Below are 25,830 nucleotides of genomic sequence, written 5' to 3' on the forward strand. Positions count from 1 at the left end.
ATCAACCACACTACTGAGCCTTCAGCTGTTGATTTTAAAGAGAGAAGTCGTGTTCCAGAGTCCAGATTTGACGTCTTTCCTGATATTCAGTTCCTCAGAGAGAATCTCTGGTGTTTTCTGTCTTGTTGCTGCAGAGAAGAGTCGTATCAGGAAATGTTCAGAGGTGTGAATATATCAGAGCAGAATGCTAGAAGTCAGACTGTTTCCAGAGATCTGATTGACACAAAGCTCAGAGTTGTGTTTTTAATGCTACAAACTCTGATAACATGTTTGTGAGACTTTATGGTGGAAATAATTCAACTTTACTGGTTTGTTCTTTGTGTTTGTGCTGAACAAGTTTTTCAGAATCTCACAAAAGAACGTTGAGGACAAAAGTTGACTCAGTCATCACATCAGAATATTTCCTGATGTTCATATTAATGATGTTCAGGTGTGATGTTGTCCAGTGATCAGTTTGATTTGTGTAGCGTTTGACAGCAGACTGTAAACGTTGAGTGATGGAGGTGAAGCTGACAGCAGCAGGTCCACAGCAGAGACATCATCATCTTTTACTGGAAATGTTCACTGAGCTCAACTCAGTCACAATATCCTGAGTCCAGTAAAAACAGGACAGAAAATGTTATCAGCAGGAAATATCAAGTGTCCTCTCTCATAACAACATGTTTTGTCATTTTTGTCTCATTACAGACTTGCTGACTGTAAACTCTCAGAGAGTCACTTTGAAGTTGTGGCCTCAGCTCTGAAGTCCAACCCCTCCCATCTGGAATATCTGGACCTGAGTAAGAACAACCTGCAGGATTCAGGAGTGAAACATCTTTGTGAAGGACTGCAGAGTCCAAACTGTAAACTGAAGACTCTCAGGTCAGTTCACTCACTGTTGGTGGAATTTATTCAGTTCAGATTTTTGACTGTAGTTTTAAGTTTTGTTTTATGAATGTTGAGGATTTTTCTGCAACAGTCTGAAGACATTTTATTTTCTGGAGCGTCTGTGAATGAATCCTCTGATCAGCTGACTGCAGAGTTCCAAGATGGAGGACAGAATCCACAGTCCTGCTGTGTGTCTGAATGTGAAGCTGATGTGAAAGTGATGTGAGGCTTCAGCAGTGTGACTTCCACAGATCCAGTCAGTATGTTTGTGTTTCCACAGTGTTTGTGCTGAGCTGCAGTGGAGCCTCAGGAAGTCAAAGAGGAGTTCAGTTGTCAACAGTCTGGAACCTGATTAGTGTCAGTCAGAAGCTGAAGCTTGATGTTAGTGTGAGCTGATGAAGTGATTCCTTCCAGTGGAGTTGTGTTAGGAAGAGAGCAGTGGACAGTCAGTGTGGACAGCAGGAATCAGAATCCCTCTGTAATGTACAGATGACATGAGACTGTTGTTGGAAGACACACTGGAAGATTTTTATTATTCCCTCCAGAAGCATCCATAACACAGGAGAGCAGAGATACATCAATACATTGAACACAAAATAAAAATGATTAGAATGTAGAATTATATGAACAATTTATCAGTACATTTAAATATTAGAGTACATGACAAGTTAGGAGATAATTTAATAAAGTAAAGAGAGCCGAACGAAAAAAATCAATATTATAAATAATATGATGTCAAGCATGTCTGGAAGGAAACAGTTTTCTCTCTACCTAAATTCCATCTCCGTCCCACCAGTTGAACATCCTGCACTGTCAGCTAGGTTTTGGTTCATGTATATGTCAAGTATCATTGAAGTTTGATTCCCTGGTGTTTCTGCACAGGTGTCTATATTCCCATTTATTTTGTTTATGAGTTTCTTATAAGAGGCAGTTTCTGCCAAGACAGTGATCCATTCAGAATAAGCAGGGCTGCAGTCCACCCTCCAATGCCTCAGTATGACCCTCTGAGCTGTAGTAAGGTCAACCTTTATCCTCTGAGCTTTCCTTCCGTCCATCCTTTGGTTTCCTTTCAGGCTGTTCAGGAGGTAAAGAGCAGGAGTAAAATCAGCCCCTGTACCCACACTGCTACTGATCTTCACCATGACCCTCTGCCAGTAGGTAGCTAGGCTCAGACAGACATAGAACATGTGAACAAGATCACCTCTGTCTGTATGGCATCACCAGCAGAGGTCTGACCGTCCCATTCCTGTCCTTTACATTCTCACCAGTGTCCAATACAATCTGTTAAATATTTTAAATTGAATTAGTTTAGAGCTGGCATCTCTCATTGGTTTCAGCAAATGTTTCAGTGAGTTCTTCCACTCTTCATCCTCGTATGTTTCTTTAAATCCCTTTCCCATACAGCTTTTAGACCTCTGGTAGCACCACTAAATTGATCAATAGGAAATGTGTAAATTTGTCTTTCCAGGTGTGGACGACTTCTCAACAATTTCAATTTAGAGCATGAAGAGCATTGTCTAGAGAACCTATTCCCTGTTGAGGTTTTCTTAGATAGACAGTCTCTAAGCTGCAGGAATCTCCAGAAGTCTCTCCTCTGATGTTGTACAGCTCTCTCAGTTCATCCAACGTTCTCAGGGTGTTGTTCTGGTAGAGACATCCAAGAAACTGGATCCTCCCAGCATGCCAGTCTTTCCAAAAGAACACCTTTGCTCCTATTTTTAAACTTGGATTATTCCATATTGAAACTGATTGAATCAGGAAGGGAGATGAACCTTCCTTCTGATGTATATGATGCCTAGTTTCTCTTTTAAATGTAGCAGGGAGTCATAAAGTCCAGACTGAGTCCAGAGTCAAAGCTAAAGTGTCCTTAAAGTTCTCTGTGCTGAGCTGATAGAAGTCAGTGAGTAGAAGAATCTCCTCACCTGTCAGCACCTGTTGTGTGTCTCATCACTGCAACACTTTAAGTGGAAGCTCACCAGTGGCACAAACTCTCTCCTTCATCCTTTCCAGCATTTGGAGCTGTGAGATGACTGAAGTAAAGACAGTGGCTTTATCTGCTCAACTTCTACTCCAGGATTGAGTCAGTCAGAATGAACGTGCTCCAAGAATGCTTTACCTGTTTCAGTGTCTACCAGTCCAAATACCACACAATCAATGTGAAGAATGGGACAGGGTCATTTCAAGGTTTCTATGGCAGCGTACAAGAGGCAGGATTAAATCTAAATCTGTGCAATTAAGAAAAGAAAGAGGTGGAATGGGCCTTCCCTGCCTCCAAGAATATTCCTACTCAGCCCAGCTGAGACGGTTCATTTGTTTCTATTCACCAACATACACGGCAGGATGGAAGGACTCAGAAGGTCCAAAAGTAAAAGGAATCCCAGTAATGGCCCTATTAGCAGACAGCAAACCACAGAAAGAAGTGATGGTTTCAGAGGAACCCTGTCAGACATTGTTTTGAAATCCTGGCAGGAAATTGTGAAAATCTGCAATTTAGGAGACTTGCCCAAAATGTGGAGGTGGTGTGCGTACAACTCTGAGTTTACACCTAATAAGTACGACAACAGATTTAGGAATTGGAGCTTAAAGTTGTAGCAAACTATTGTTCCTTTATCCATGATGATGGTACATTCCAAAGCTTTGAAGCACTACGGAATAAACAGGGATTACGGTCAGAGCACTTTTCCAGGTACTTGCAGGTCAGACATTACTTTAAGCAGAACTTAAAAGTGGAACCTGGAAGAGGAGCTACAGGGTTCCTACAGGTGTTTGTATCTTTACTCAAATCCAGATCATGCAACAGAATTGTATCTAAGCTCTATCATGGCATTTTACAGTTGAAAAAGACAAGACAGAATAGATGAAGAGGAAATGGGAAAGAGAAGGAAATGTTTCAATATCTAGTGAGAGCTGGGAGAGAACATGTCAGCTACAGCGGGTCTCAACAGGTTCAAATACATGGAGAGAGTTGTGCTGGAAAAAGGTGAGATTTTTTGTTCCACCTGTTCAGAAGCCACGTCTGGGTCGGGGTGCTACCTGTTGGAGACTCTGTGGAGCTAATGAAGCCAACCACTTTCATGTGTTCTGACTGCCAGATTATTAGACCTTACTGGGAACGGGTCCATGAACACATAAAGAATCTGTTTGGAGAATATTCCTTTTCAATGTGAAGTCATGTATTTGGGCGACATTCTGTTTGACAACTGTGATGTTAATGACAAGAAATGACTTTGTATATTATTGGCAAGGAATCAGAAAAGCATGAGGAGAAAGTGGTTAAAAGTGGAACCACCCACTACTGAGGAATAGACTGACATTGTACACGAGGTCTACATGATGGAAAAGTTGACATTTTCCCTGAAAGTGCAGAAAGAGAAGTTCTCTAAGATGGACTGAGTATGTAAAAGCCATAAGGCATGATTTTACTTGAATCTACTCACAACTAGATACAATCAGTTTTCTTTGTCTAAAATCTTTTAATTAATTATTTTTTTCTCTCTCAAATGTTGTGAAGATGACTACAAATGGCTGGCTCCCCCGTTCTGTTGTTGTTCTGCATCAAAAAGAGTGATGTAAAGAATGAAAATATTGGAAAGACAACACAGTCTTTGTTGCTGTAAATACGACATGTTTGGAATCGTAATAATTTGCCTTTTCAATTCAAATGAAAAGAGAATTTCAAAAAAAGAAATCCAGATTTCTGCAGCTCTGAAGGCAAAATGAAACTCTGAATGATTTCAATCAGGAACTTTGTCTCCTCAACTCACATCTTTTATTCTTTATTCAGATTGGTGGACTGCAGTTTGTCAGAGATCAGCTGTGATTCTCTGGTCTCAGCTCTGAAGTCCAACCCCTCCCATCTGGAACATCTGGACCTGAATATCAACGACCTGCGGGATTCAGGAGTGAAACATCTGAGTGGTTTTCTGGAGAGTCCAGACTGCATCCTGAAGACTCTGGAGTCAGTTCACTGTCTGTCTGTTACTGTTGTAGATCTGATATGTTTAATGACAACTGAAGCTCATTTCTGTTCAACAGAACTTCCATCCATGAAGCTGTAAATCTGCTCTGGTTCACATTTTCTGTTTTTGTCCTGAATTCAGTTTGTTGTGACAAAAGTGGAGTGTTTGTATCAGAAAGTGTAGAAAATGTTGAGTGTTAGTTGTTAAAGTAAATGAATGTTTGTAATTTGTGCTGAAGAGTCACATCTGGATCCAGAAGATCTTCTGAACTCAGATCAGTTTGAAGTGACAAAGTTTAGTGAAGCAGAAATATTTCTTTGGTTTGTGTTGAGTTTTATTTGACTGATCCTGATCCTGTTGATGATGCAGCATGTTATTGATGTGTGGACATGAATAGGTGGATGAATGTTGAGCTGACATGTGGATGATGTGTGTAGAAGGCTGACATGATGATGATCCACAATAAGAGAAGGACAAAGTCACTGTGCTGCTTTTAGAGAAAAGCTGATTGATGAGGACAAAGTAATGTTGATCTGCACATTGAGAACCTGAACACATCTGATGGATCATCAATGATTTGATCTACATCTTTGATTCTTTATTCAGATTGGAGAAATGCAGTTTGTCAGAGATCAGCTGTGATTCTCTGGTCTCAGCTCTGAAGTCCAACCCCTCCCATCTGGAACATCTGGACCTGAGAACAAACTTCCTGCAGGATTCATCAATGAAACATCTGTTAGATCTTGTGGAGAGTCCAGACTGCAGCCTGAAGACTCTGATGTCAGTAGAAGGTTCCATCAGTCTCTGCTGCTTTCTTCAGTTTTCTACTAAACACAGTCAGTATCAAAGCAAAGATCCAGTGTCTCCTGTAAACCTGCAGCTTCTCAGTGAAGCTGTGAGAGCAGAACGGTGACAGAAACACAGAGACAGCAGTCAGCCAATCAGAGGAGCCACAAGCTTGTTGTCATGGTGTGTTTGAGTGGATGTGAAGCCGACTGTTGTTGTTGTGTTGATGTGTTGAGGAAATGATGCTGATTCCAGCTGACAGCCTTCCAGATGTGCAGAGACAGTGGTCCTCCTTCATCAAAGTGTCCATCAGATCTGATCTCTCTGTTTGTTGTCTCATTTCAACAGTGATCAGCTGATCAGTCTGATGTTTGTCACAGCTCTGAGATCAGTGAGACTGAAGCCTGTAAACCAGCGGCTCTTATTTCACAGCAGCATCTTTACATTCAGTCATTCTCTCAACATTTCCTCTCATTTTACACACATTTGATCACTTTGTTCAGTTACAGATCATTTGGAGTAAAATCAGGAGAAAAAAGTGTAAATTTTCACACAAACCATTAAAAAGAGGATAAAACTGTAAATCCTTTCACTTGTACAATAATATACTTTTACAAATATCAGTGTTCTTTTACAAAGTTTTCCTCTAAAATCACACATTTGTACTGTGAAGAAATCTGTAAAAATATAAATATTTTACAGATATGTGCTGTTGTTTGAGGAGAAAATGATGTATTTTAAGGATTATGAAATGGTAAATAATTGAGCTGTTTCTCTGATATTTGATCATTTTTAAATTACAGATAATTAGTAATAAAATCAGAGAAAATAATGAACTTCCATGTGAATGTAAAATTAAACAACAGACCAAAACTGTAAATAACATCAACATGAAAAATCTGCATTTCTACAAATATTAATTTGCTCTTTTCCAACGTTTGACCATAAAATGACTGTTTATCTGAACTTAAATCTGCTAAAAATATCTTTATTTTAGACATTTCCTGTTTGATTCTCAGTATTTTTCCAGGTTTAGAAGCTTCCAGAAGCATTTGAACATATTTAGTGTTCCTTTGCTGCCAGACTCTGAGTGAGTTTTTCTAGAGCAGATGAGATGTTGATGGACACTCAGAGACTGTTGGTTTAAATGGAGCAGCAGTAAATCCATGAGTGAAGAGTTTGTGCAGGAATGAAGCTTGATGACTGTCAGCAGTTTGTTTCCACTGTGGACTCATTGATCTCCTCTGTTCTCTCTTCTTCTCTCTGCAGATGGAAGTATTTCCGCTGATCAGGACGGTGTTTGTGCTGAGAGGATGAAGTGTGTCCTGATGATCCAGAGGTTGAAGCAGCAGCAGCAGCTGGTGTGTAGAGACTCTGACTGGACCATGTTACTGGGAGGTGGACTGGGAACCAGTGTAAAGTGTGTTGTTGTCACTGTGTAGTTTAGTGTTGCAGCTCCACACTGAATGATGGAGAACTGCAGTTAATGTTGACATGATCCGTTGGAGGTTGATGTCAGGCTGCAGAGTGTGCAGTAAGTTTCAGGATGTTTGTGTCAGTGCAGGATTATATTTGCGTTGATTTTCTATTTCCAGCTGCAGTCAAAGTTGTTGAGCTTCTCTACCTGCAGCACATTGAGCTGATGAGAACAAAGTGTCCTGGAAACATGTCAGCTGAAGCCTTGGTGCCCAGAGAGAGTTTGTTTTTCTGTGTTTTGATCACATCATGTTGAGGTGACAAAGTGAAGATGAATCCAGTTTAGTCCTCAAAGGTCCAGCAGCAGCTCTGATTGGACCAGAACCCGAGCGCTGATCCATCATGGCAGCAGCAGCAGCTCGTCCACGTGGCTCATTCTGCCTCAGTTCACCGAATGCTCCACGTCTGAGCCTCTCCAGCTTCACTGATGTGTTTTAAGGTGTGAATATTGAGCTGATCTCCTGTAAAATCTGGCTTCAAAGGTAACATTAGTGTTCGAGTCAAAAATTCTTAAAGAAGGAGATCATGAGGACTTTCTATGTGGTTTTGTTCATACCAGTCTGTGGATGGATGTCTGAAATAATAATGATAAATAACGTAGCTTCAGTCCTGAAGTTTAATCTTCTCATTGATGTGAACGTCTGGTCTTCAATGGTTCAACCTGCTGTGGTAGAAGAATACAAACCAGTTCTATGAAGGTGGAAGTTTGGTCCAAACATCTGTGTTTCTGTCTCTTCTGATTCTCCACCAACCATAAAACATTTATTTTCACCCTGAGATGATGAATTATTTTCCTCTGTTTGGCACCAAGAGAAGCTTTAAAAATGTAGAGTTTGGTTCCAGTCAGAGGAACTTGATGAGAAAATCTAGTAAAATGAGGTTTTCTGCATTTCTGTCCAATATCAGGACGATGACTGAGCAGGTTTGATCATGAAACCACTCCGATAGTGTCCCAGCTGGAAGAGTTCCATCATATTATTGGTTAGATTTACATAATTCAGCATCATGCAGCAAACAGAGGCTGGTTCATGAACACAGACTCTGATTCTGAGCTGAAAGTCCACATTTTATTCTCTCTGACTGATATCTGCCCACTTGGACTCTCAGTTCCAGGTTTTCATCCATTCATCTGTTTCTGGGAGTTTGACATCATGATGTTTTAGTTTTGTGGTTCTACTAGCATCACCTCACTGTTGATAATAATTCAGTCTGACCTTTTTAAAACATCTGGATGAAACAGAATCCTGACTCATCTTGTAGAGAACAATAAGAGAATTTAAGCCTTTAAATAAAGTCTGTCTTTACTTCTGTTAGAGTTGATCGTTGTCAGGACTTTATTTCATCTTGTTTTTTCCAGTAAAATATCCGAGGGATGAACACCATCAACAGTCCATAAACTGTTCTTTTACAGCTCAGTTGATTCTGTTTGTTTTTCTTTATTCACATATTTATCATGTGTCATTTATTGTGTACTTATTTGTTCATCTCTCTCATTCATTCCAACCAGTTTATTTACAGACGCTGCAGTTTTGTCATGTGTGTAAAATCTGAACTGTAACAGCGCCCTCTGGTGGTCACTGTTCATAACTACAGATTTCTATTTTATTTCTCAGTCTGTTGCAGTAAAATGTCATTTCTGCCTGGATGATGACTGTTAGTCAGGATGATAACAGGCCAGACTCTGAGCAGCTTTCTCTTATTTAGTCCTGATATGTGATGATGTTGTGACCAGCATCAAGAGAACTCCTCGGTTCAGGAGTCTGAGTTGTCTCCATGAGAAAAGCAAAGCTGTTCTGTATGAAGGACAGATACTCTGATAAGTTTGTGTTGAATGTTTTTATCTGGATCAGATCTCTGAACATGAGCCTGGTCTCAGAGCTCTGCCCTTTCAGCTGAAATATTCACTCTGCATTTCTCTTCTTTATTATTCATCGTTGCTGTTTTTCTCCTTCAATAAATCAGAGACAAATTCTGTTGCACCATGACTGTTTTTGCTGTGGCTCATCCAGACTTTCCACAATAAATCATTTCACAGGAAGTACTACATTTAAGGAAGTTGTCTCGTTGACATCTTGTCAGTAAAATTTATTTATATACATGGATGGCAATTTTCCGCGGATTTCCGCCGATTTAATTTCAAATTTGAACATTTCTGTGAATCGTCTAAATCCGTTGAGAAAATTTTAGGGGGGTTAGGTACTTTATTGTCACCGATGTTAACGAAACTCAAACCTCACTCCCGTGAAATCCTGAAGCTAGATTTTCACTGAAGCTATCGTTCGATTGTAAACGGCCCAGCGATTGGATAGCTTCAAGCTTGGACCAATGAAATTGCTCGTAGCATTCTTTGTCACCAATTCATGGCGGTGTGTTCGACTCGGATATTTGGAGATTTGGTATCGTCTTCAGCGCGGAATAATGAGATTTTTAACGAAGGATCAGGAGTCATCAGTCACAGAAATTGACAAAAGTGCCAAAAATAAGTTCCGATGGGAATGGCTTGAGAGAAAAGTCACTGTGAAGATGAAAATTGACTCAAAGATCGACGAGGTAACAGAAACACTTTGACAATTTCTGAAGAAACCAGACGAGGCCAGAACAGCTTTTTGTGTGTATCGTAAAGATTTGATTAACTACGGATTGCATGGATGCGTAGCACTGTCAGACCACGCATCAAAAGTGAAGAAACATGCCGAAACACTTGCCATCCGGCGGAGCAACTATTCATTGGGATCGACGTTTTCAAAACAAACTTCGACAGTGGACAAAGTCAAAGACGTTACACATTGGGGGACTTTGGCTGAACCAAGTAACGATTCTACTCCATTGACACCTCTTGCCGATCGACAGGTACATTCTGAGGTATGTACTATTTTTATTCTATTGTTATTTGATATGCGAAGATGGTTTGTAATTTTTAACTCATAATAAACATGTATTTTGTATTAGTAGCATGATAACATTGTCTTGTTTACATTTTTATTTTTATTACATTTAAATGAAACGTTACAGCATGTTTTGTTCTCAGAATTAATGCATGTTTTCATTATGCATTAAATATGTTTTATTTATGTTCATGTTGATTCAAAATGTTGAATTGTCCCTTGTGTCAAATATCAAATTGCATGTTTTAATCAAAATGATGAACTGCATGTTTCAGGAACACAAAGTGAGTATAATTTTTGAAAAACAAAATTTAATATTCTATTGGTGTTACTAAATTGTACCCTTAACTGTGGGATATAGTAATCGGCTTGTTTTATCCTATCAGTAAATATTAATATAATTTTGTTTTAAACTGTTAAGCTAATGGAGTCAAACATTGAATAAAATTTTGAATCAACATTGAGTCATGCATGTATGTATTATCTATTTTATGAATTGTTATTCTTTTAGTACATTTGTTTAAGAGGCTATTTTTTGTTTCAGGCACTAGTTCTTGGAGTTCTTGCTGAGCACAGCCTTCCCTTGCAACTGGTATCTAAGATGAAAAACAAAAAGAGTCACAAAATTCCTTTAAAATAATTGTTAAATCTGTAACTCCTGGTCAATAATGGATTTGATCTGAAAAATATTAGGGTGACTACAATTTTAGCCTCATTCTAGTGTTACTTTATTAACCAGTTATATTTAAGTGATTCTGTCTGTCTTTTCCAGCTGACAGCAGAAATTAAAAACCCAAAACAAAAACCCGAACAAGTGCATTAGCATTCAAAAGTTTGGGGTCACTTACAAATGTGCTTATTTTTTTAAAGAAAAGCTTTTTTTTTTGCAATGAATACAACATTAAATTTATCAGAAATACAGTCAAGACATTGTTAATGTAGTAAATGACTATTCTAGCTGGAAATGGCTGATTTTTAATGGAATATGGGGCGCACAGGCCCATTTCCAGCAACCATCACTCCTGTGTTCTAATGCTACATTGTGTTAGCTAATGGTGTTGAAAGGCTCATTGATGATTAGAAAACCCTGTGCAGTTATGTTAGCACAGGAAAAAAAAGTGTGATTTTTCATGGGAAACATGAAATTGCCTCGGTGAGCCTAAACTTTTGAACAGTCGTGTACATGACACCTGATCCATTACAGATTGAACTGAAGAATTTTTGTCCTTTCAGTGTTACTGCCGTGGTACTATAACCAGTCAACATGTTGGTTTCTCCAAGTTTATCAACTTTCATTAAAGTCTTTTGACATTATTATAGTCTTTCTTTCTATACTAAGAGTTAAAATGTACTTTCTCTTCATCTCCTCACATCCAGTCCCTCAAACAAAAACAGATAACCAACTTTTGAAGATGAGAACTCTGCAAGGATTTTCTTTAAAGCAAAGTAGATACAAGCCTAAAAGGCAGCAGACAAGATAAGGCATGGGACAAAAGATGTTATGTGGAATTTTCCCTGAAGTGACAGCAGCTTGGGGCGGGGGAAATGGGCGTACTTGCTATGGAATGTGGCAAAATACTCTAGCTGCAAAAGTTGCCAATTTGACACCAGCTGGGCTGGTTTTGAGACTGAACTTGACACTTTTCTCAGATACACCGAGAATTGCAAACTTACGTGCTGTGCAGTCAGTCGAACACTTTGGGCCTTTACTGCTGGGAGTGGGTGATTCTAGGGGAGACACACAAACAAAATGATTAAAAGAGAGAGAGAGGGGCGCCCGTATAGCTCAACAGGTTAAGTAGGTGAACCATGCACAGGGGCTGCAAATAGATTTTTTTTCTGATTAGCCTCACTGATCAGGAGTTTTCTTAGAGCTACACAGCTGTTAGTCCCAATCCCTCGAGTTCCCTTTGCACTGTGCGTATGGAAATGCTCCTACTTTCACTAGTAAACAGCCATGAGTTCTACTGTTGATTCCCTACGATCATCTAAGAGTTTGTTTCAACCACACTTTTTTGGTGAAAGATAATGGTTCACCACTATCCTTCCAGGTTTTAGTAATACGGTGGATGGTTCTTAACCCGATTTTAGTAGTTTCAGCACTCTTAGTTTTCTTTGCTTTACACAAGCCACTATTTTGACCCTTCTGAGACAGATTAACAACTTTTTTTTAAATGTTATTTTTATGGCCTTTTCTTGGGTTTATTGGATAGGTGAAGTGAGAGAGAGACAGGAAATGGGGGAAGGACATGCAGCAAAGGGCCACAGGCAGGAATCGAACCCGGGCAGCTGCGTCAGAGACCAGCCCCTATACATGGTTCACCTGCTTAACCTGTAGAGCTACACAGGCACCCCCCAGATTAACATCTTTTCCACGATGACAAGATATGTCTTCCAACACGGTTGTTTAAGAAATGAGAAGCTTCTCACTGCATCAACTATGGTTAAATAAGTTGTTGCCAGCTGAAACATATTCATCACTGCAGTAATTATCCAATGAAGGCTGAAATGAAACTTTTTTGGACAGGCAGTGTAATAGCCATGGTTCCACATCAAGATGCCCACCAGATACACAAACCTGCTGTAGATCACCAACATCTCACATGTCAAGCTGTCTACTAAACTTCAACAGTCACATCTTCCTTCTAAACAGGTACCCTGAACATGCCACATACACATTCTAGATGAAATACTTTAATTCACCTTTTGAATATTCTTCTGTTATTACTGCGTATGGTGTGGTGGGACAAGGAGGAGGATCACAGTCATCTGAGTCTTCTTTATTCTGTGCAGCTGTAAGAAAGTCTTTGACAAAGTCCAAGTATCGCTCTGTGTGCCATCTCTCTTCCCTGTAGTGGCACTCAAACTCAAACATGATCAGCTCCTGTAGACAAAAACACAGTTCATATAGAACACAAATTTTCTTTGTGCAGTTCGGTTCAAGGTTGTAACTGAAAGGATTCAAATGTCTTTAATGCTAAAACTCCAAATGACACTTCATTTTGACAGATGACCTGCAAGTTAGTAAAGAAATCTGTGAGTAGCTGGTTTAATGAAAGCTCAGTAAGGTATGAGTAATTACTGAAATCTGAATGACTTTATTCCTGGTGGCTGTACCAGATGTTCATAAAACAGCACATTTTTAAACGTAAATTACAAACACATACTAAGTGGCAACAACAGAAGTTTTTGGAGAATATACAAAAACATGTTCAGTACAGTGTTTTATTGAGACGCAGCTCAGAGGTGTCTGCTTTCCATCTATTCAGTAGATCTATGATGGAATCACAATGTGAACTTACCAATGAACCCATTTTGAGTCGCAGCTCTTGGAGCATTATGATGAAAATCCTAATGTCGTGTCTGTTAGATGACATGTTTCCAAACTTATGTGCTAAATCTTTTAAACTCGCCTCCAAAGGGAAGACATTTAATCTCACCCAACACATCCCACCCTGGAAAAGGAAGAGAAGAGATATGGCATTAAATGCAATGCATGTTGTGTGTTACAGTGCACCAATCCTATTTATTATGGTGTTACCAAAAAAACAGTGACACTAGGTTTCTTTGTCTTGGGAGAAGTAAGGAGGTCATTTCAAAATTCAAAGGTTTTTGCTGAAAAGCTAAAGGTTGCATGTGTGAATATGCTGGATTTCACATACATATGATACATACCTCTTGTTTTGGAACGTAGCTCACAGGAATTTTGTAATCTTTAGGAATGTTTTGCTTCTGTAAAGAGAAACATTAAACTGCAAATTACATCCATATCAAAACAAGCAGCAGGACTTGAATACTTGAATTTTGAATAAAGAAAGCTACAATCACTCCAAGACTTAGTCGTTCAGTACCTGGTAGTTATAGTGCTGCAGGTTTGCTTCCAGTACGTTTTTTAGGTTTATATGCCTTTTCATTTTGTCTCTTTGCTGACAAAATGCTAATTCACTTCTTGACCCATTTCCACAGCTGCTTTAGTAATGACAATTGTGAAATATGGGCGAAAGTGACAATACAGAACCATACGTCTGCCATTCCAGACTGGTAACCACATCTCACTTGAAATTATGCTCTACATCAGCTACGTACTTGTATTTTTATACTGTGTAAATATACTACTGTTCAAAAGTTTGGGGTCACTTAGAAATGTCCTTTATTAATGTCCTAATGAATGATAAATCCAGTCTAGACTTTGTTAATGTGGTAAATGACTACTCTATCTGTAAATGGTTGATTTTTAATGAATATCTCCATAGGGGTACAGAGGAACATTTCCAGCAACCATCACTCCTGTGTTCTAATGCTACATTGTGTTAGCTAATGCTGTTGAAAGGCTCATTGATGATTAGAAAACCCTGTGCGGTTATGTTAGCACATGAATAAAATGAGTTTTCATGGAAGACATGAAATTGTCTGGGTGATGCCAAACTGTTGAACAGCAGTGTATACAGAAACAAAATTAATACTCCAACAGCAGAAAGCAGGGACACAATTCTATGCTACTTATAGATCATTTACATACCATCTTATGTGCATTTGATACAGTGTATGTGGTTTCTCATCGTTCAGTGGTTTAAAATTGCAGTGACGTGCTTACCAAAGTATAGAGTCTGGAGACATCATCGGTCACTGGGCTGACATCAAGTGTATCTGAATGCACCCCAAGCGTGATGAACAGCAGGAAACGGACACAGACGTGTATCCAACTCTGCATCGAGAAAGACAAATGAGTTTTAACAGGCCATCAGGTCTTCTACATAAAACACTCATTGTGACCAGCATCTCACTCAGAGACACACTGGACACATCAACATCCCAGTACATCACATAAACCACACAAAACAGCAGCCTTTGCAGCCAACCATGTATTTGATAGACCTAAAAAGCCCTATAGTCCTAAGTGTTGCAATGCCTAACAGCCACAGCCTCCACAAGCCACTGACCAGATTTACAATCAGTTATGACTAGCACCGAGCATTCACTCCTGTTATGAAATTCAACAGAAAACAACGAGCCACTGTGCAATGATTTTACTGCCACTTAGAGGTACAGTGGCAATAAAGCTGCTAAGAAGAAGAGGAAGCCATTATTTGTCACACTGTGACATTAGGTTTGCACATTTCATAGCTGTGGTCAGAGCGCCTGTCATAAACTGACTGCACGGCCATGACAAACAAAGGGAAGATGCACACAAAACAATTATGGCCAAAACTTTTATTAGATAGAAAAAGATTAACTTAAACTAACAATGTGATGAGTCATCAGTAAAATCAGTAGTGTAGGTGAGTGCATGAGTAGAAAGATGGTGTATGCAGTGTTGAACGGTGCAAGAAAGCAAATCATACCAACGCAAAGCAAGTGGCCATCTCAGGAGAGAGCCAGAATGATTACCAGGAAGGTTTTCTAAAGGCCCTGACGCACACCGGGCCCAGGTGTGGCCAATGGCTGATTATCAGGCACACCTGCTCCTCAACTACCTGCAGGGAGAGGACCACACACACAACTACAGGCAGGATAGGGGAAGGGTCGTCACAGCGCCCTTCACAACATTTCCATTTAGTTTTTATCAATTGATCATCAGTTGTTGGGTGAATGTTCAGCACGATATTAGTTGTGGACATACTGATCCAAGTCACATCTGTCCTAAATTTCTCTCATAAATCTGCATGTCAAAATTGGACCTGATGGAACCAATCAGGGATGCAATAAAGAATGGAATAGCTTGAAATATGAAATATGCAGAATCAACAGGCAATTTGACAAATTTCTAGGGTTAAAGTGAATTTTTAGATACACTACACTGACGCCACAGCAAAGAGAAATGCCATTGTTCAAAGAGGGAACCATCAAACTCCCGTAATCCTGACAAGAGCCAGTTAAAAGTTTGAAAGCACCAGTGAAGACACAGTCTACCTTTATTCCAGGAGACACTTTGTGAAATGTTCAGTACTTTTAATCACATTAAGATTGTCTCTGTTCTGTTCAAATGTCCAAGTAAGCCATTACAGAACTCATGCTAAATGAAAAATGGAACTTAGCATTTATGGAGATCTTAATCCAAAATTTCGACCACCAATTGCTTTTCTGGACTTGAGTTCTGTTCACACACGTCAGATTTTTTCAAACAGGCCATCATTGAGACCAACAGAGCTGCTCGCAGGTCTTGAAACTGGCAATCCGCCAACTTTTAGTGCAGTGCTCCTTAAAAAGCTCATGTTGAAATAGTTGATGTTGTTGTGACATGTAAGTAAGTCATCTGCAAATATTGAATGTTATCAATTGTGTTGACATTGGATAAACTGTCCGATAAAAAACAAAGATATTATCATGATCTGCATGTCAAGCTGTATGATGTTTAGTCATCTGGTACCCTTTTGTTCCATCACCATTTTAGTGCCTTTGTAAGCTGCTCTTTGACCGAGCACATCATTCATTTGTCTAAAACACGACTAATTTACAGCATTATGATGAAAAATATTCTCATATATATATAAAACTCAACTAAAACCTGAAAAAGTGATATTTCACAGTAAGAATTCTGACAAAATGGTTTACATGAAAATGTCAAAGAGAGGTGGAATGACCAGACAAATGAACAAACTATTATTATCTGATAAAGTGAGAGGTAACATCTCCGAAAACCAGCACTGGTTTGGAAGCATTTTGATGTAGAAAATAAAATAAACCTATATGTATTCTGTATCAGAATGAATTGGGATATAAGCTCTTGAAAAAAATGGTGGTTGGAAATTCAGTGCAGGCATTATCTTTATTATTATAATGATATTACTACTCCACCAAGGAACGCGGCAGAGCTATGTGACCATCACGGCTGGTTTGACTGTTTGTCTGTGAGCAGCATTACTCAAAAATGCACACAGGATTAGGATGACATTTTCAGGGAAAGTAAGAATACACAAAGGACCAAGTGATTCGATTTTGGCAGTGATGCGGCTTATAGTCTATAGATTTCTGTATCATTGCGAGATGGCATCGCTGTAACTATGACAAGAAGTGAACACTACATCAGCTGCCTGCTGACGATCACACGATTGTGATCCTACGACAACCTCACTGCTGTGGACTTAACAGGACTTAGCGGAAATGATACAAAGAACAACTGATTAAATTGTAGGGGTGTTTCTGAGTCCCATCAATTCCTGCCACCCGCAACATATTTAGGTCACGTGATTCGGTATCCGTACATAATGTACACACACACACACACACACACACGCCTGTATTCAGCACAAAGTCATTTTGTTTGTGGGTGCATCTATATTAAATGGCCACATTCCATGTTGCAGTGATTTTTAATCTTCAATAACTGCTAAATAAACAAATGTTGCATTTTTTTAAAAAAATAATTAAAAATGCTTTAATTCTGAAAATGCCATATAGGGGAATGAACAGCCTTGGTAGATACTGTGCTCTCTGAGTGCTTTTTTACTTGTGTTATTTGTTAAATTGTATTCCATGAGTTAATGCCATGTTCTGTAGGATAATGTGCCGTGTTCAGACGCAACAACACAAAGTTCCACAGATTTTAGTGGTGTTTAAATTATGATTGGTGACTGAGGAATGTAATTAATACATTTTAAATTACTCTCAATTAGTTTCATGTAATATTTTTCTGGAAAATGTTTAACTTTTTTTTCAAAAATTATGCTGTAAAATGTAGGATGAGCTGCGAAAAAGTTCACTTTCTGATGGTTTAATTGACATTTTTATCTGCTGATATCCTCCTGAAGACTAACGACACAAACTGACAAGAAGCAACAACACAGAAAGTTTACAGAATGAATAAAAGTCACACAAAGAGGAGTAGTTGAAGCGGATAAAACTTAGTGTTTTGACAGAACTCAAAAGCTTTTCTAGCCTCCTTTAACTCAGTCTCCTGTGAACGTTTCACCTCCAGTAGAATAACAGACCTGAGCTGTCAGAAATACTCTGTAATCAGGGTCATCAGCAGGATTTAAAACACATCCAGTGAAACTAAACCCAAGGAAGAAATATCAGCTTCCAATAAGTCATAAAGTTCACTGCAGATCATTTATCAAGACTTTATGGAGCAGTTTGAAACTAAATCTACACACGTGGACAAAATTGTTGATACCCCTCAGTTAAAGAAGGAAAAACCCACAATTCTCACTGAAATCACTTGAAACTCACAAAAGTAACAATAAATAAAAATTTATTGAAAATTAAATAATCAAAATCAGCCATCACTTTTGAATTGTTGATTAACATAATTATTTAAAAAAACAAACTAATGAAATAGGGCTGGACAAAAATGATGGTACCCATAACTTAATATTTTGTTGCACAACCTTTTGAGGCAATCACTGCAATTAAACGATTTCTGTATTTGTCAATGAGCGTTCTGCAGCTGTCAACAGGTATTTTGGCCCACTCCTCATGAGCAAACAGCTCCAGTTGTCTCAGGTTTGATGGGTGTCTTCTCCAAATGGCATGTTTCAGCTCCTTCCACATATGTTCAATGGGATTCAGATCTGGGCTCATAGAAGGCCACTTTAGAATAGTCCAACGCTTTTCTCTCAGCCATTCTTGGGTGTTTTTGGCTGTGTGTTTTGGATCGTTGTCCTGTTGGAAGACCCATGACCTGCGACTGAGACCAAGCTTTCTGACACTAGGCAGCACATTTCTCTCCAGAATGCCTTGATAGTCTTCAGATTTCATCGTACCTTGCACACTTTCAAGACACCCTGTGCCAGATGCAGCAAAGCAGCTCCAAAACATTACTGAGCCTCCTCCATGTTTCACCGTAGGGACAGTGTTCTTTTCTTCGTATGCTTGGTTTTTGAGTCTATGAACATAGAGTTGATGTGCCTTACCAAAAAGCTCCAGTTTGGTCTCATCTGTCCAAAGGACATTCTCCCAGAAGCTTTGTGGCTTGTCAACATGCATTTTTGCAAATTCCAGTCTGGCTTTTTTATGAGTTTTTTTCAGCAGTGGTGTCCTCCTTGGTCGTCTCCCATGAAGTCCACTTTGGCTCAAACAACGACGAATGGTGCGATCTGACACTGATGTACCTTGGCCTTGGAGTTCACCTTTAATTTCTTTGGAGGTTGCTCTGGGCTCTTTGGATACAATTCCAACGATCCGTCTCTTCAATTTGTCATCAATTTTCCTCTTGCGGCCACGTCCAGGGAGGTTGGCTACTGTCCCGTGGGTCTTGAACTTCTGAATAATATGAGCCACTGTTGTCACAGGAACTTCAAGCTGTTTAGAGATGGTCTTATAGCCTTTACCTTTAAGATGTTTGTCTATAATTTTTTTTCGGATGTCCTGGGACAATTCTCTCCTTCGCTTTCTGTTGTCCATGTTCAGTGTGGTACACACCTTTTCACCAAACAGCAGGGTGACTACTTGTCTCCCTTTAAATAGGCAGACTGACTGATTATGAGTTTGGAAACACCTGTGATGTCAATTAAATGACACACCTGAGTTAATCATGTCACTCTGGTCAAATAGTTTTCAATCTTTTATAGAGGTACCATCATTTTTGTCCAGGCCTGTTTCATTAGTTTGTTTTTTTAAATAATTATGTTAATCAACAATTCAAAAGTAATGGCTGTTTTTGATGATTTAATTTTCAATAAATTTTTATTTATTGTTACTTTTGTGAGTTTCAAGTGATTTCAGTGAGAATTGTGGGTTTTTCCTTCTTTAACTGAGGGGTACCAACAATTTTGTCCACGTGTGTATTTATTCATGAATAAACTGTATGTTTTCATCAATTATTTACTAATTAAACACCACAAAGCCCAAAGCTTTGAACCTCTTCTAACTGGCCTATAAAGCATTCATAAATTAATGATCAACATGAATAAAACCAGGATTAAAGCAGTCCTACTTACAGCGAATAAATCTCTAATAAAAGATGACTTTTCAGGGAAATATGTGAGCAACTAAACTCAAAGTGAGAAAAATATACAAAGAATGTCTTTATTATATATATTGTTGGCTTTTAAAGCCTCAAAATGTTCAAGATTATTGATTTCAGAGCCTCAGTACTCACAGATTTATAAATAAGAACACGACAAAGTTATAACACTGCAGACAGAAGGAAGAGAGACAACATGAAATACAACAAAAACAGACATTTATTAAGTGTGTGAACAATTTATAATCATTGATAATGGATGGATGATGACAAGACTGAAACCTGACAGCAGAAATGTGATCATTTTTGTCTGTTTGTGGTCATTTTCATCAAATTGGTCATTTTACAATCATTTCTGTTTCTGTGCTCATTATTTCTGACTCATGTTTTTAGGAACAAGTGATAGAAGTTCTGATGAATCAAAAACAATGAAATAAACCGTCTACAGACTGCAGTAAAGTACTTTGAGCTGATTTTATTGCATCTCTGAGGCTGTGATGAGTCATTAATGTTCAGCTGCAGGTCTGCCCACATCTACCTGGAGTTACCTGTAGTCATGTGATTTCTAGGAAACAAAGGAGGAGCAGCTCTGAGTGAGTCAAGGACAGAATGAGGAAATGAAGAGTTCAGGCTCCATTTTCCAGTCGACAGAGGAGGACAACAAGGTGAGAGTTTGTTTAACTTTATTATTGTTCTGCTGTCAGAAAACCTTATTTCTGTTCTTGGTGTTTTTAGATCACAGGAGTGTTTTAATACTGACTGCTGAGGAAGATTTGAATCTGCTGAATGATCTTTACTGAAAACTGGTTCACTTCCTCTTCTACATTTTATACTGGACAGATATTTATAGATGTCAGTAAGTAAAGGTGTGTTGGTGCAGCAGAGAACCAGGTCCAGAAGAAGGAAACACTGTTGGGGTTCACCTGATAAACTGGGATCTGAAAGTATTTCCAGCACTTTGTGTGACAGTTTTCCAACATAAATGAAGAGTTTGACGTGTCAGAGATCAACCGCAGACGCTGTTTGAGCAACATTTGGATTTATTATCAGAGGTGAAATATAAGAGGAAAGAAGGAAAGAGGAAACAACTTTTCAGTTTTCTCTCTGAGGACTTTTTTCAGAGTTCACTTCTGTGGACAAAGAACTGAAATGAAGACAAATCTGAACTTGTGTGTTCCTTTGACTTTTATTATTTCCTGAGCTCTCAGTCAGTGTTGCTGGTTTTCCTCTCAGACTGAAGTCCTCAAGATGAGTGTTTATGAGGAGGAGGAGTTTCCAGCCTCCAGCTGTCTGTCCATGAAGAGTGACTGGTCCAAAGGAGATCCTCCAGACTTCAGTAATGAACCTGAACCCTCAGACACAAAGTAAGAAAACTGCCTCTAACTTGTTAATGTGTCTCCTTTATAATTACATCTATCAGTTATATATTGTTGATTTGAGTCAGTAGATTAAAATGAACTTTGAAAAGGTTTCTGTGACACAAATAGAAATCATTTGTCCTGTTTTCATCTCAGAATAGATCAGTGATTAATGAGAGAACAAACATGTGTTTCAGCAGACAGAGAGAAGAATCTGCAGCCTCCAGCTGTCTGTCCATGAAGAGTGACTGGTCCAAAGGAGAACCTGAAAACTTCAGTAAAGAACCTGAACCCTCAGACACAAAGTAAGAAAGTGTTTCTGCTGTAAACTGACCTGATGGAAGATGAAGGTTTTAGGATGAAGGAAGATGTTCTGCTGAAACAGTCACACAGTGGTCAGAATGCAGAACTCTTTCAGACTGAGATGGATCCTGGTCTGGGTTTTAGAAGCAGAAGTTCTGATGGTGTTTCTGTGGTAAAACACCTGAAAACCTGGATTTCACTATTTACACCCAATATTCAAACATCTTCAGCCCAATGTTGAAGCCACTGTAAAGATTTTCAGAGTGAAAGAATGTTCTCCAGATGTGTAGTTGATGTTGTGGTTGGTCTTCTTTGGTTCCTGGTTCTAATGATCCAGATGTTTGAAATGAAAGCTGAACGCTGTGAGTCTGAGGCTGCTGCTCTGTCACAGTTTTTACATGATTTCTACTCTGAGTTGAAAGTGAACTGAGCCGAGCTGAGCTGATCAAAGTGAGTGTAAAGCAGTGAAGAACAGAAGCAGCTGTCTGTGATGGAAGGCTGTTACTGTGAAGCTGCTGCACAAAGTGTTGAGTTTGTATTAACAGCAAACTGCAGGCAGATCAGTCAGAGTTTAATCAGACAGCTGATGGGAAAAGAACTGACTGGAGTTAAGAATAAAAGGAAGCAGCTTTTTATTAGCAGATGAACTCAGACAGAACAGCAGCCTCACTTTTACTGTTCTCTTCTGCACTGTGGTGTCAGATGTGGATGTTTTTCTCCAGATGATCTGAGTGATGAATAAATGTGTTGACAGAGTGATGAAGAGGAGGAGAGTTTGTGTGGAGGAGCAGCCGTCCTGCTGTGCTCGGTGTCAGGACGTCCTGAAGGATCCGGTCTCTAGCAGCTGTGGACACTGGTTCTGCAGACAGTGCATCAGCTCATACTGGGACCAGTCTGCTCCATCAGGACACTCCTCCTGTCCCCAGTGTGGAAAAAGATCCAGAACCAGAGGTGGACTGCAGACAGCCAGTCAGAGCAGCTGTGGACAAAGTAAGACTGAACATCTGCTGGTGGACTGATGTGTGGAAACTGAGCTTGTTGTTGTGTTGTCCAGACATGAAAGATGTTTGTGTTTGTTGAGTCTGATTGTTTGTCTGGTCTGTGAGCAGGTGTTGGTCTGCAGGAGGTTCTGCAGGAACATAAGATGAGTCTGAGGAGGAGATGTGAACATGTGACTGAAGGAAGTGATGAAACAGGAGGTGGAACCCTCCTGAACAGGATCTACACTGAGCTCTACATCACAGAGGGACACAGTGGAGAGGCTGATGTCCAACATGAGGTGAAGCAGCTGGAGACAGATTCCAAGAAGAGCCTCCATGACACTCCCATCAGGTGCCAGGACATCTTCAAAGCCTTACCTGAGCAGCAGAGAGCCATCAGAGTGGTCCTGACCAACGGCGTGGCTGGCATCGGAAAAACCTTCTCAGTGCGGAAGTTCACTCTGGACTGGGCAGAGGGCGGAGAAAACCAAGACGTCAGTGTGGTGGTGGTGCTTCCGTTCAGGGAGCTGAACTTGATCAGAGATGAGCAGCACAGTCTTCTCACGCTGCTCCATGTTTTCCATCCAACGTTACAGAAGGTGACGGCAGAGCAGCTGGCTGTCTGTAAACTTTTGTTCATCTTTGACGGTCTGGATGAAAGCAGACTTTCACTGGATTTCTCCAACAGGGAGGTTGTGTCTGACGTCAGCCAGAAGTCGTCGCTGGACGTTCTGCTGGTGAACCTCATGGAGGGGAATCTGCTTCCCTCGGCTCTGGTCTGGATCACTTCCCGCCCTGCGGCAGCCAATCAGATCCCTCCTAAACACGTGGACAGGTTAACAGAAGTACGAGGCTTCACCGACGGCCAGAGGGAGGAGTACTTCAGGAGGAGGTTCAGTGATGAAGAGCGCTCCAGCACAATCATCTCCCACATGAAGACATCCAGGAACCTCCACATCATGTGTCGACTCCCAGTGTTCTGCTGGATCACTGCTACAGTTCTGGAGCACATGTTGAGCACAGAGCAGAGAGGAGAGCTGCCCAAGACCATGACTGACATGTTCTCACACTTCCTGCTGGTTCAGACACAGAGGAAGAAGAACAAGTACCATGAGGGACCTGAGACGAGTCCACAGGAGCTGACGAAGGCTGACATGGAAGTTCTTGTGAAACTGGGGAGGCTGGCCTTTGAACATCTGGAGAAAGGAAACATCATGTTCTACCAAGAAGACCTGGAGCAGTGTGGTCTGGATGTGACAGAGGCCTCGGTGTTCTCAGGAGTTTGTACCCAGATCTTCAGAAGAGAGTGTGTGATGTTCCAGAAAGCAGTCTACTGCTTTGTTCATCTGAGCATTCAGGAGTTTCTGGCTGCAGTCTACATGTTCCACTGTTACACCAACAGGAACCCTGAGGTGCTGGAGAAGTTCCTGGGAGAGACTGGAAAGACAAGAAGAGACACACTCTGAGTATGTTCCTGGACAGAATCATGGAGAAATCCCTCAGAAGTAGAAATGGTCACCTGGACCTGTTTGTCCGTTTCCTTCATGGCCTCTGTCTGAAGTCCAACCAGAGACTCTTAGGAGGTCTGCTGGGTCAGACAAAGATCCGTTCAGAAACGATCCAGACAATCATCAAAACCTGAAGAAGAAGAACAGTGATGGAATGTCTCCAGACAGAAGCATCAACATCTTCCACTGTCTGATGGAGATGAAGGATCTCTCAGTACATCAGGAGATCCAAGAGTTCCTGCAGTCAGAGAACAGATCAGAGAAGGAACTCTCTGAGATCCACTGCTCAGCTCTGGCCTCCATGCTGCAGATGTCAGAGGAGGTTCTGGATGAGTTGGACCTGAACAAGTACAGAACATCAGTGGAGGGAAAACGGAGACTGATTCCAGCTGTGAGGAACTGCAGAAAGGCTGGGTGAGTCCAGATGTGATGAACATCAGTCAGTGTAGATCAGTAGTTCAGTTCTTCAGATGTTCTCACTAGAACGTCTCATTCTTCTTAATGTTCCACTTGTTTATTTCAAACATCACATGTCAGCTGTGTTTAGTCTCAGATGTTCTTCAGCTGCTTCAAACGCTGTGAAAATGTAGATTTTTCATTTTCTTGATTTGAAGCTGATAAATGAATGAAGACTGTTTTTCTCTTTAATTCTAATAATTGTTCCATCAGACAGTTTTTTCTTCTGAGATTCTTTCTTTGGCTGATGGAGGAAACATGCAGATCTGCTGAAACTCATGAAGAACTGTAGAGGTTCTTTATGTGGAAGCATTTTACAGTTTTCAGTGAAGCAGTGAAGTTATTTTCACATCAGGAGGTTCTGAAATCTTTTCTATTCAGACAAACAGCTTGACCTGATTTCTCTCTTTAGAGTTTAAAATAAGATCTGTATCATTTACAAAGAACATTTTTTAAGTCTGGAAGAATGAATTTGATGAATTTCTTGCTGTCACTGTTATGAATGGATTTCTATTGAGTTCTTTGTTTTGATTTAATCATTGTTCCTGCTTTTCTTTGCTGACTCTTTATTTCTTCTTTTTTGAGTGTCATGTGTCCGTGGAGTTTTTCTGCCTTTAAAGGACTTAGAAGTTTTTCTGAAACGTGCTGGATAGAAAAATGAATGTGATGATTTAAAGTGAGATTCTAAGTTGAGCTGAAGCAGCTGCTGTGGCCACATGTGACAATGATGAGATGATGTTGATGCTGGAACAGTGATTTGGTTTCTCAGGTGGAGAATAATCCTGAGATCAGTGAAGTGATTGAGTCCCTTGTCCAACAGTTTCTATCTAAAGCTTGTTAACGTGGACATGAGGCTCCATAAACTACTGATCATACAAAGACTGACGCTGCAAAGTGTGTTGAACTGAGTCATGGAGCATTTTACTGATCTGAACTCAGCTGTTGGTTTTAGTGTTTGATATCTTTATTGAAATTTTAACAATATAAAAAAGAACTAAAAAATATCAATTAAAAAGCCCACCCCCATAAAACAAACTGACCAATCCCTACTGCCACTTACAGAAAAGAAAACACTGTTTAAAACACGAAACATTCAGACCATCAGTAAACAATCAACCACACTACTGAGCCTTCAGCTGTTGATTTTAAAGAGGGAAGTTGTGTTCCAGAGTCCAGATTTGACGTCTTTCCTGATGTTCAGTTCCTCAGAGAGAATCTCTGGTGTTTTCTGTCTTGTTGCTGCAGAGAAGAGTCGTATCAGGAAATGTTCAGAGGTGTGAATATATCAGAGCAGAATGCTAGAAGTCAGACTGTTTCCAGAGATCTGATTGACACAAAGCTCAGAGTT

General features: G+C 39.9%; 3 protein-coding genes across 3 annotated transcripts in view; 2 read left to right on the top strand and 1 right to left on the bottom strand.

Annotated features, from left to right (window-relative positions):
* LOC127534981 (NACHT, LRR and PYD domains-containing protein 14-like) overlaps window positions 1-9,065 on the top strand; it is a 33,024-nt gene extending 23,959 nt beyond the window's left edge. Inside the window, exons 11-13 of the mRNA XM_051951539.1 lie at window positions 4,652-4,825; window positions 5,433-5,606; window positions 6,882-9,065. Of these exons, the coding sequence (XP_051807499.1) occupies window positions 4,652-4,825; window positions 5,433-5,606; window positions 6,882-6,900 (367 nt within the window). The 3' untranslated portion in view covers window positions 6,901-9,065. The remainder of the gene's footprint in view (window positions 1-4,651; window positions 4,826-5,432; window positions 5,607-6,881) is intronic.
* LOC110945637 (kit ligand-like) lies at window positions 8,841-14,684 on the bottom strand. The gene is made up of 6 exons (XM_022187224.2): window positions 14,568-14,684; window positions 13,649-13,705; window positions 13,276-13,428; window positions 12,677-12,857; window positions 11,648-11,701; window positions 8,841-8,848 (listed from the first exon to the last, which is right to left on the bottom strand). The coding sequence occupies exons 1-6, from the start codon at window positions 14,682-14,684 to the stop codon at window positions 8,841-8,843; spliced, it is 570 nt and encodes a 189-aa protein (XP_022042916.2).
* Window positions 14,685-20,421: 5,737 nt separating this feature from the next.
* LOC127535119 (protein NLRC3-like) lies at window positions 20,422-23,984 on the top strand. The gene is made up of 5 exons (XM_051952173.1): window positions 20,422-20,542; window positions 21,111-21,241; window positions 21,433-21,540; window positions 22,293-22,528; window positions 22,648-23,984. Exons 1-5 carry the CDS (start codon window positions 20,495-20,497, stop codon window positions 23,982-23,984), a joined length of 1,860 nt encoding a protein of 619 aa, XP_051808133.1. The 5' UTR covers window positions 20,422-20,494.
* The last annotated feature ends 1,846 nt before the right edge of the window (window positions 23,985-25,830 follow it).

Source organism: Acanthochromis polyacanthus, chromosome 8, assembly GCF_021347895.1.
Source record: "Acanthochromis polyacanthus isolate Apoly-LR-REF ecotype Palm Island chromosome 8, KAUST_Apoly_ChrSc, whole genome shotgun sequence".
Taxonomy (NCBI): domain Eukaryota; kingdom Metazoa; phylum Chordata; class Actinopteri; family Pomacentridae; genus Acanthochromis; species Acanthochromis polyacanthus.

Coding starts and splice junctions, on each gene's coding strand:
- LOC110945637 (XM_022187224.2), bottom strand. CDS start 14,684: ATGCAGAGTTGGATACACGTCTGTGTCCGTTTCCTGCTGTTCATCACG. Junction 13,429..13,648: donor GCTACGTTCCAAAACAAGAG/GTATGTATCATA, acceptor TTCCTTTTCCAG/GGTGGGATGTGTTGGGTGAG. Junction 11,702..12,676: donor AACAGAAGAATATTCAAAAG/GTGAATTAAAGT, acceptor TGTCTCCCCTAG/AATCACCCACTCCCAGCAGT.
- LOC127535119 (XM_051952173.1), top strand. CDS start 20,495: ATGAAGAGTTCAGGCTCCATTTTCCAGTCGACAGAGGAGGACAACAAG. Junction 21,242..21,432: donor CCTGAACCCTCAGACACAAA/GTAAGAAAACTG, acceptor CATGTGTTTCAG/CAGACAGAGAGAAGAATCTG. Junction 21,541..22,292: donor CCTGAACCCTCAGACACAAA/GTAAGAAAGTGT, acceptor ATGTGTTGACAG/AGTGATGAAGAGGAGGAGAG.